The sequence below is a fragment of the Charadrius vociferus genome, unplaced genomic scaffold (assembly GCF_000708025.1).
Source record: "Charadrius vociferus isolate BGI_N301 unplaced genomic scaffold, ASM70802v2 scaffold163, whole genome shotgun sequence".
NCBI lineage: Eukaryota > Metazoa > Chordata > Aves > Charadriiformes > Charadriidae > Charadrius > Charadrius vociferus.
Window position 1 is genome coordinate 21870089 of NW_009648332.1, and position 10530 is coordinate 21880618.

Consider the following 10530-nt stretch of genomic DNA (forward strand, 5'->3'; position numbering starts at 1 on the left):
ATGGAGACAGGAATGAAGATGAAATTTAAAAGCTGTTTTTTCTTCCTAGTTATGATGCATTCAGGCAAACTCTATGCAGAAGGTAAATACAGTGAATTTTATTGTTAATAAATTTGCATTGAATCTAGAACATGCAGTCCAAGGTAACTCAAGTGTTTTGTATCTTTACCAAGAGTAAATACTGTTTTTTAAATATAATTTTGTGGGATGATTGATGATCATGATTTAACTGTCACTGTAGCTCAGGGCTATGGATTCATATCCAAGTTTCAAAGCTGTAATATTGAAAGATTCAGATTTTTTTTCAGAAAAAGTTATTTTGAAATTTATTTCAGTGGTTTCGAGGCACTTAGACAAATTGAATTTTGTACTATTAAAACTTTTTATATATTGAAGTGTCTTGGTGATTGACGTGTTTTGGCTTACCACAAAGCAAAAAGAGTGGAAGTTAAATGGAACCTGCAGAAGCTAGTCTGCATTTCCTATCCCTATTTTCCAGTATTGCTTAAAATTCCTGGGTTTATATAGTTTACATACTACTTGAACTGCAAGTTCACAAAGCTGTGAACTGTATATGAGGGTACACCTTAATTAATTGAAAAAGGTGTCCCTTTTTTGCATTTCATTTGGTATCTGTTAATGTATATTTAACTCCAACATATTTGTGGCAACTACCTCTGTCTTCACTAGAGTTTTGTCCTTATGCAAAGCAGTTGAAATTACACTGATGCCCTTCGCAAAGTCAAACAACAGGTATGTAGGTAGCAACCATTCCTGACTTTTACTTAATTACAAATCTTAATTACCTTCAGGTTTGGTGGGTTTTTTAGTTATTTAGATGTGATACAGTGGCTGTGGGAGGAAGGGGATTATTAAAATATCTTGACACTTTCTATTTAGTAAGAATAATAAATTTGCAGAAAATTCTAGTAAATGCAATAAATTCTAGTGACATTATTAAATGAAGGAGAAATAGTTCATTAGTTTGGTTCTAATATGTGTAGGGTGAATGCAGCAGTAGGAGAATTCTGCCCAAGTCTGAGATTCATAGGTGGTGATTCAGCTCTTAAAATTTGATTCTTCAGGTTAGATTGCCTTGTCATGCCATGGAGAGAATTCTTGAGACCCAAAGCTTGATTTCAGAAGAAATCTAAACAGAAGGATTGCTTTTTATTGGTTTTGGGGGGGGGTTGTGTGGGTTTGTTTTGGTGTTGTGTTTTGGGGTTTTTTTGTTGTTGTGGGGTTTTTAGGTTGGTTTTTTTTAATAACTTAATGTTATATTCAGCACAACTCCTTTTAAAGTTTTTCTCCTGTTAATGGTTTGAGGTTTTTCTAATTGCGGTTCTGCTTAATGTTTCCTTAATCTCCATTTCTTCTTTCTTTTACATTGACTCTGTTCTTAAGTTCCCTTTCTCCTATGTTGCCTACTGGAAGTTTGTCACACTGTTGTGATGTTTGCTGAATGAGGAGCTATGGCATAGCTAATCTTGACACTGCTGCCACTGTATTTTAGAGCAGGCATCAGTATGTGTACGCAGCAAAGAGTGCTCATGCTTACATCTTCTGGGCTAAATAGTAAAATAAAAGTGTCCTGCATCAGTTTTGCCCAATTCATATTAAGAAGTTTCATTCTACAGCTGATATTCCTGTGAACCTAAAGAACAAAAGCTGATATAACTGTAATATATCTTAATTTCAGTGAGTCTTACAAGACCCTTTATGCTCGTAAGTGTTCAGAATTTCATTCACCTTGTTTGAAAACCTGAATCAATCCAACTGTTACTAAATAAATTAATGCAAGAAAGTTCGTATCTGGGCTGAGATTTTTAGTGAGAAATATATTTATCTTTTTGCAGATAAGCCTTGTGATTTGCCACACATAGAAAACGGAAAGATTGCCCAGTACTATTATAATTTCAAACGTTACTATTTCCCTATGCGTAAGGAAAAAAAACTTTCCTATTCTTGTCTGGTTGGTTATACAACTGAAACTGGGACTCAAGATGGAAGAATAACTTGTACAGCAAAAGGATGGTCTCCAGTGCCACAATGCTACAGTGAGTTAGCTTTATTAACCTCATCGTTGCTTCTAGCAGGAAACTTCTAGCTGGATTTCCTTGAACGTACAGGAACAGAAGCTCTCCAGCAGGAGGGATAAAACATATGAGTTGGGGCAACAAGGTGAAATCAGTCATTTATGTATACAAACTACAAATGTTTATATATGGAATATATATAATATATATAATTTACAATAATACATCTATTAAGGGCTTTTATCATAAATATTTTTATAAGAAATTCAAGAAAGCTACCCAGTTTCCTTGTTTTGGGAAAACTAATGGACAATTTCCTCTCAGATATATACCCTCTAGAGCTTCCCTAGCTCTAGATTCCTTGATTGTTGTGTTTGATGTTATTATCTCCTGCTTGGTGTATAGTTTGACTGTGGTAGAGTTTCTTCAGTAGGTCAAGAAAACAAGATTAGATCAGGATGGCTGAAAGTCCCCTTCTCTTACTTATCAGGGAACAAAAATATTCCAGTAATTCTTTCTTTCTAACCAAGCTGTCTCCTTTCTTTAGAAAAATGTAACAAGCCTCTTTTGGAAAATGGTGGGTTTTATGGTACAGAAATGTACTTCAAAATACAGGAGAAACTGCAATACAAATGTAACCCAGGCTACCACACTCCAAGCGGTGGCACTGAAGATATTGTGCAATGTCAGCCAGAAGGGTGGTCCTCCCAGCCAAGCTGCACTAAAAAACTTGGTAGGATTCTGCATTTCTCTCCTTTATAATCTGTCTTAGATACATATAATTCTGCTGTTCTTGCTGTACTTACAAGGCCAAACTGCCTGCGTTAGGCTATCGTTTGAGTTCTTCTAAAGTAGGTTGTCAGTCAATACCTCTTGCAACGGAGTTGTCGAATTTCACATGCTGCTTGTTTTGTGAATTGGTATAGATAAATTTATACGTAGAAGGAAACGGTGTAGATGAAATCACATTGTTTCAAATAAATCTCTTGCCATCCAAACTTTCTTCCCAAGTGAAGACTGGAAAACTTGTGTAAATTATTGCGGTTTTAATTATTCAGTACTTGCAAAGATTTTTGTTTCAGGTAAGACCACTTTTAAGATGTATCTAAGGCAAATTTTGGATTAATAACTTGAAAAGAGCAATTAATATTATGCATATGTCTTATTTATTTAAGAGTCGTGTCACGTACCCAGTTTACATCACGGCAGCTACTTCACAGCCCAACAAGAGCTTCGACTGAATGAAACACTGCTATACGAATGTGATGAGGGATATCATACTGCAGGAGGAAACACTACAGAAGCAGCGGTGTGTCTAACACATGGGTGGTCCCGTACTCCAAACTGCTCTAGTATGTAAGGGGCTGGAAAATAATTCTGTTTGAAATGTGATTTATTCTACAAATGAACAAAAATTCACAAAAAGATTTGTTTCACAAGCTGTTGGGGGTGGGGGAAGCCTTCCTCAACCGGTTTTCACTGCTGTGTGTTTTTTTTCCTAGAAATAACTTGCTCCTCTTTGAGTGCAATAGCACATGGAGGTTTCTATCCTGTGAAGAAAATCTATGAAGAGGGAGATGTAGTTCACTTTTTCTGTGAGCAAAATTATTCTCTCAGTGAATTTGACCTAATTCAATGTTATTATTTTGGATGGCATCCAGACCCTCCAGTGTGTGAAGGTACCTTATTTTTACTGTAGCAAATTCTTAGTGAAATACTGACACCTTCTTTCACAAAATGCTTTATGAGTACAAAATAAAAATAAGCTTTTTGTACCAGTTCACAGCCTAAATAGAAATCAAGTGGTAGCTGAAGGACAGTGGTAATTGGAATTAGTCTTAACAATAGAGCAGTTCCTGTCTCTTGCTGTTGTTTCTCTGTACGTTGTATCCTGAAGAAGTGGGAATCGACAACTACAGGGAAGTTTTTCAGCCCCTAAAGCTCAAGTTAAACCATGTTCAGATTACATGAAGGTTTAATCAAGCATGTGATTCATTAATCCTGCCTTGTGAGGTGGGAACATACAAATTTTCTTCTTCATGCCTCTCAAAAGGTAACAAGTTCCTCTGGAGCTTGGGGTTTGTGGTACTTCTCAGGGTTTTACAGCCTCACCAAACTGTACGTGTTTTCAACAGAATTCACTAGAAGGGTTATCCTGAGGATGGAAACACACCTTTAGCAACTACTATCACTTCCCCAATCATTGGGGGGTAATGGAGATTCTCCGAAAAGAAACTTTCAAAAGAATGAAATGTCCAGTGAACAGATAAGATATAGCATACAGCAGAAAACACTACAGATCATTTAGTCTAGCTGAGAATTTGTCATATTGTTCGATATACCTTGATAGTTGTGGGTTGTTGTCTTTTCTGGATATTGTCCCCTTTATGAGGATTGCTTCTGAGCTTTAGGAGATCTCACTGCCTCATGGTAATAAATTCTTTGCTTTATATACAAAGGATGCCAGCTGTTAATGACAGAGGATGGGACAGTCAATCATTTTTATTGGTTTAAGCTAGATCTGTGGTAGTCTTTTCCAATATATTTTTACAGGATTTTTTCCTGTAAAGTATGTTTTCTAAAGCAAATGTAATAATCGTTGGAGGAGGGCGGTGCTTGAGATTTAAAAAAACATCCACATTTAGCCTTTAAAAAATATAGTTGTGTTAAGCACAGTTTTCAGTAAAATTAGTGTTTTGTTATTCCTTTATAGCTGATCTTGTAGAAGAATACGTGATTGAGCACAAAGATGAAATTCACTTTCCTATCCTAGAAGATACAGTAGTGTTTAAAATGCACTAGAATCTCTTAATTAAATGGCGTGTGTTAGGATCCCAGCCCTGTATTTAGTCTGATGACACAGCATGGATTTTTCTTGAGTGAGCCCAAAGAAGGTGAGGTGCTCATGAGATTGAAAACATGGCCTAAATCTCGCTTTGACGATACAGTAATTGCAAACTTAATTTGGGCATAGGAAAGGACTATATTGCTGCTTCTGTAGCATTAGAATTAATACATAAGCTGCTCTAAATATTATATCAGTGGAGGGTATGAGAAATCTCTATTTCCTGAAGTCCTTTAAAGAACATTTTATTGACTTTATGTGGAGAAGTTACAAATTTGTTTATAGCAGTGTAATAATACCTCTCTTTTATATTTGTTGAATGTAAAAATCACTTTTTTGTTCTGGTCTCCTGTTTTGTTAAGAAAATGAGAGTAAGCAATTACTCTGGATCAATCAAAAGTGTCTTTTGAGTGGTAAGACTTGCATACTGCATAATGAAATTAATTGTGTATGTGGTTTTGATTAGTGAGAAAACAATATGCATTTTTCTTGTTTTCAGATGTAAAAAATAAATGCCCTCCACCACCGCTTCCTCCTCATGCCCGTATCATCACAGTTAGAAGAACATATCATAATGGAGACAAAGTTCGTATACAGTGTCAAAGTACCTTTGAAATAAGAGGATCTGAGGAAATCCAATGTGAAAAAGGAAAATGGACATCACCCCCTGTTTGTACTGGTTAGTACTTTTTTGAAGACTGACACCTGAACAGAAATGATTCTTCAAACAATGCCTTAATTTTCTGGAGACTCTCAGTTTCCATATCTGCAAAACTGTTTGTCTTCCTCTGTTCAAGTGCTTGAGAGGTAAAGCGCTGCATAATTTGCAAATGACCCATTATTTATAGATTAAAAAGAAAGGATGAGGTAGGTGAATTCAGCTGACATCCATGTTGTGTGTTCTCCCCTGGAATATTGATTTTATTATGTTGTACAATGCACCAGTGTCTGTCTGGTTTGGTATCTGAAAATGAGTTATTTCTGAGAAAACTGGTTCTAAGATTCTGCTATGCTTATAGGAACTACGGATAGACAGGAATCTGAGGCACTACCACCACTCGAGGAAGACGCAGCACTAAGGGCAAGCAAAACATATCCCAATGAAGATATGAGTAGGTGAACATTGCTTTTCTATTTAAAAGGGACCTCAATACTCTCCAATGCTATTATAGACATTTTATGACTACTTTGATAACTCTTGCTATAGTACAGTTCCTTACTCTTAAAAATGTTTGTATGTTCTACGGATGTCAATGGAGCAGCCTGGCTGACCGAATGAAAGGCTATTGTTGCTTGTTTCCAGTGATTATAAACTACACCTACAAGCCTGTGCTGTATTTGTCATTTTATTTCATATATGAGTATTTACCTTCAGTCATTTTGTACCCCTTCTGTTAATGTTGCCTGAACATGCAAATTCAGGAATATTTAGCTGATCTGTTGATTAATAATTCCAGTGAGGTTTCTTTTGTTTATTGTTTACCACAATGGGCTAAACATTTCAAGCAACAAATAAAGATGGTCTCATCACAGAAAAAGAACTAATCTATACCGAGTGTAAACCAGCAAGAGTCAAGAGCGGACATAGATGAAGAGTCTAGAGGGAAATAGAATGCCTGTCTGCAATTCAGTAAGGCAAGTGTAGAGTTTTGGAAGATGAAATTGAAAAAAGAAATTATATTGGTTTACGTTTTATTTGCATGTAAATTTTTGCCTCAGTCTTGTTGCTACTCTGATCCGTTTGCTGATCCATTTGCTGGTTTCAACATTGCTTTAAAGATCTAATTACCTATCTCACTACCTTGTATGCAGAAGAAATGCAGAAAAACTGCACCTCTCCACCTGTGATTAAAAATGGTGGTGTTCTTGGTCCATTATTGACAAGTTACAAAAATGGTGCCTCAGTAGAATATGGTTGTCAGCGTTACCATTCTTTGGATGGACCCAGTACTGTTTACTGCGAACAAGGAAACTGGACAGAACAACCAACTTGCTTAGGTAAGTCTTGTAAGAAAAGGTTTTGTAATAGCTAGTAATAAAGAAAAGTAAAACGGGAAAGAACTTCTAGATAATCCTTTCATGACTACCTCTTCTTTTTCACTTGAGTTAATAAAGATTCCAGAAACAAGAGGATGAACCAAACCCCGATATACCTAGGCCACCTCTGCTAGGTGTCCTCTGGCCGGTTCTTACAAACACTCAAATAGATTCCTCTGTTTTCCTGAGTAAGCTGTTCTAGAACATAGCTATCCCTACTACCTAGGAGGATTCTGTAATTTCTTACTCTTGTGTTCTCCATTCGGTGAATTTCTTCCTGTCTTTCAATAGATGTTTGGAAGGAATAACTGCAGCCATTGCCAAAATGGCTTTTAGATATGATTAACAAAGAATACAATGACTTCTTGGACTTCCATTTTTAAGCCTTCAGCCTTTGCTTTTATTATGTATCTTTATGTCTATATTTTCATTCTGAACTCTCTAATTTTTCCATGTTGCTCTTATGTATGCTGTTCAAAACAATGTCTAGAACTCCCATTAGGAGTTTACTAATACTAGCAGGAATACTACTGATGATTTACAAGAGTTGTTTGTTTATCTTTCCTTCCTTCCTGTTATGAAATAATTCTGTTTTACTAGTATCCTTTCTTAAATTGTCTCACTATATGTTTGTAATCTACTGTGAAAATACAAATAAATAACCAGTTTAGTTTTAATTACTTATTTCTAAATGAATAAAATGTACCTCATCTGGATTGAAAGGTCCAGTTCAGCATTCTTGGATCTGAATACTCAAATTTAACAAATCCTGTGAAATGATGAAAACTCATTTCCTATGAGCATTACTTGTCTCCTAAGCATCCAAATAACCACATCTCCCTTTCTGTGTTTCCTGAGACTTCTTTTCAACCCTCACCTAATCAGACCAGAAAGAGCACATACTGTAGTTAGTTTCAGGAAAATATCCATACCAATTTACTGCATGGTGCTGTCATCAAAATGTGTAATAACTGATTTCTCCTTGCCTTTCCCTAAGCAAAGCATCAATAAGGGCCTCCCTCGGGCAATGATTCTTGTGGAACTTGTAGAAATTTATTTTTATAAGTGTCCCTCTGTCAGCATTTATTGAAGTTGAAAAGTGGTTTCAAAAGTTGTTTTGAGGTTAACTGTCTAATGGAAAGCAAGGCTACCTGATGTGATCCTGGCAATAAATTTTAAGAAGCCTGTCAGAATGCAACCAAAATAATATTGACCTTGAGGAACCTGAAAAAGCCCAAAGAAGAACACAAAACTTCCAATGATTTTTGGAAGTTCTCTACATTCTTTTAACAGTGACAAAACAAAGCAAAAAGCAAAGAAAGGGAATTGTCAAAACACTTCCTTAGGTTAACAGTTTAAATTTACTGTGTATTAACTACTACTATCCTTGAAGGACTTGGCAAACCTGTGAGCCAAATCTGACAAGTTAATTCTGGTGGATGACTGTTTTCGTTACAAAAATCTGTTCAACTTACAGTAAAGAAGTTCTGTTCTTCTTCAATGTTAAACCCAGGCCACCATATGCCTACAAATACTTGTAGAAATCAGATTTTGTGAGAAAGTGTGTGTTTTCTGTAAGTTCCTGTTCCTAGGTTAGGGCTTTTTTTGCATATTATTTCTGTTACTTCAGCCCATTTCTTTACATTTGCTTTTTTTTTTTTTTTTTAATGCATCTGTGGTTCTTTTTCTTGCAAGATTCTAAAACATTGTAGAACTATTGATTTAAATTTCTCTTTCTTGACCCCTACAAAAGGGAGCTAAGAAATCACCTCAGGGCGCTTTTTATTGAAGTACACTTTTATTTCCTAGAACCATGCACTCTTAATGTAACTGATATGAACAGCAACAACATAGAGTTGAAATGGAGACAGGAAGAATTAATTTTCCTACATGGTGATCTCGTAGAGTTTGAATGTAAACAGGGGTATAATTTTCTCCAGACTACCGTTCCATCTCCTGGGAGGACACAGTGTAACGATGGCAGACTGAAATATCCGAAATGCATTATGCAAGGTAAAACAATACTTTTTTAATTGCCTTTTTAATTAATCAATCTCAGACCTATTTAGAAACAACTTGCTTTGGCAGTGCAGGCCTAGAATCTGTTGTAAATAATAGATGGTTAGCATTCAACAGTACAGATATGCACAGATATCCTTGTATAAGACAGCTATACTGTTAAATATATCCAAGCATGGAAAAACAATGCACCTTCCTTTGATGAGGAAGGCTGCAGAAAGGAGGGAGGAGCTGTTCTCCAACCCTGAAGAACTCAAAGCTCTGTAGAAAGACCGCTGTAAACAATTAAATGCATCCAAGGGATTTCTTCTGGTTAGAATTAAGCAGGAGATTGCATTCTCATCTGAGACATAATGAAAGAGTAAGAAAAGGCACTGTCTGAGAGTTGATAGATACCTAGTGTTGACAGGCAGTTAAAGCTGCTGATTTGTTAGCTTCTTAAGCTGAATGTTTCTCAAATGTTTTTTAATGTAATTCCAGCTCCTACAGAAAAATGTGACTCTCCACCTTCTATTGCAAATGGAGCTCTCACTGTCCCACCCCTGATGCAGTATGACAGTGGTTCGTCAGTTCAGTATAGTTGCTCTGACTATCATTTTTTGCAAGGATCTGAGAGAATCTACTGTTCTGAAGGACAGTGGACTTCACCACCAGTTTGTATAGGTAGGTGTGATAAGTTAAACAAGCACTTATTTCTCTGTACAGTTCATAGAATAGTTTGGGTTAGAAGGGACCTTTAAAGGTCATCTAGTCCAGTCCCCCTGCAATAAGCAGGGACATCTTCAACGAGATCAGGTTGCTCAGAGCCCCGTCCAACCTGACCTTGAATGTTACCAGGCATGGGGCATCTACCACCTCTCTGGGCAACCTGTGCCAGCGTTTCACCACCTTCATTGTAAAAAATTTCTTCCTTGTATCTCCTCTGAATCTTCCCTCTTTAGTTTAAAGCCATTACCCCTTGTCTTATCACAACAGTCCCTGCTAAAAAGTCTGTCCCCATCTTTCTTATAAGCCCCCTTTAAGTACTGAAAGGCTGCAATAAGGTCTCCCTGCAGCCTTCTCTTCTCCGGGCTGAACAACCCCAACTGTCTCTCAATTCAGATACTTAGAATTTATAAATCAAGTATTGTCAACTAGAACTTTAAGATCTCAGCTTCAATTTTTTTCAGTTAGAGGTGAAATTTTTAATAGCAGTAAGTGTAAGCTTGTCTGCCCTTTTTTTTCCCCTCTTAAATACGACATGCCTGCAGGATCCAAAAATAGTGATTTCACGCATAATAAGAGAATGGGAAACAATCTATAGTTTTAGTTTAGACTAGTGAAAATGCTGTGATTTCAAAAATAATCAATTTATAACACTGATTATATCTCTTTTCTTTAGAGCCGTGTACTTTGTCAAAAAATGAAATGGAGAAAAATAATGTGCTGCTGCAAGGGTTCTATAAGAATCAAGTTTACTTTTACCATGGGGATTATGTTGGATTTTATTGTAAAGAGAACCATTTTGGAGCAGAATCTGGTACAACTTTATTTCAAGTGCAGTGTAAGAGAGGACAGCTGGCGTATCCAAAATGTGTTGAAAGAGGAAAATAA

General features: G+C 36.4%; 1 protein-coding gene across 1 annotated transcript; it reads left to right on the forward strand.

Annotated features, from left to right (window-relative positions):
- On the forward strand, positions 1–10530 carry F13B (coagulation factor XIII, B polypeptide). Its single transcript, XM_009884800.1, has 11 exons — positions 1–82; positions 1857–2057; positions 2584–2769; positions 3212–3388; positions 3539–3715; positions 5381–5560; positions 5901–5993; positions 6697–6879; positions 8728–8931; positions 9418–9600; positions 10319–10530. Exons 1-11 carry the CDS (start codon positions 1–3, stop codon positions 10528–10530), a joined length of 1878 nt encoding a protein of 625 aa, XP_009883102.1.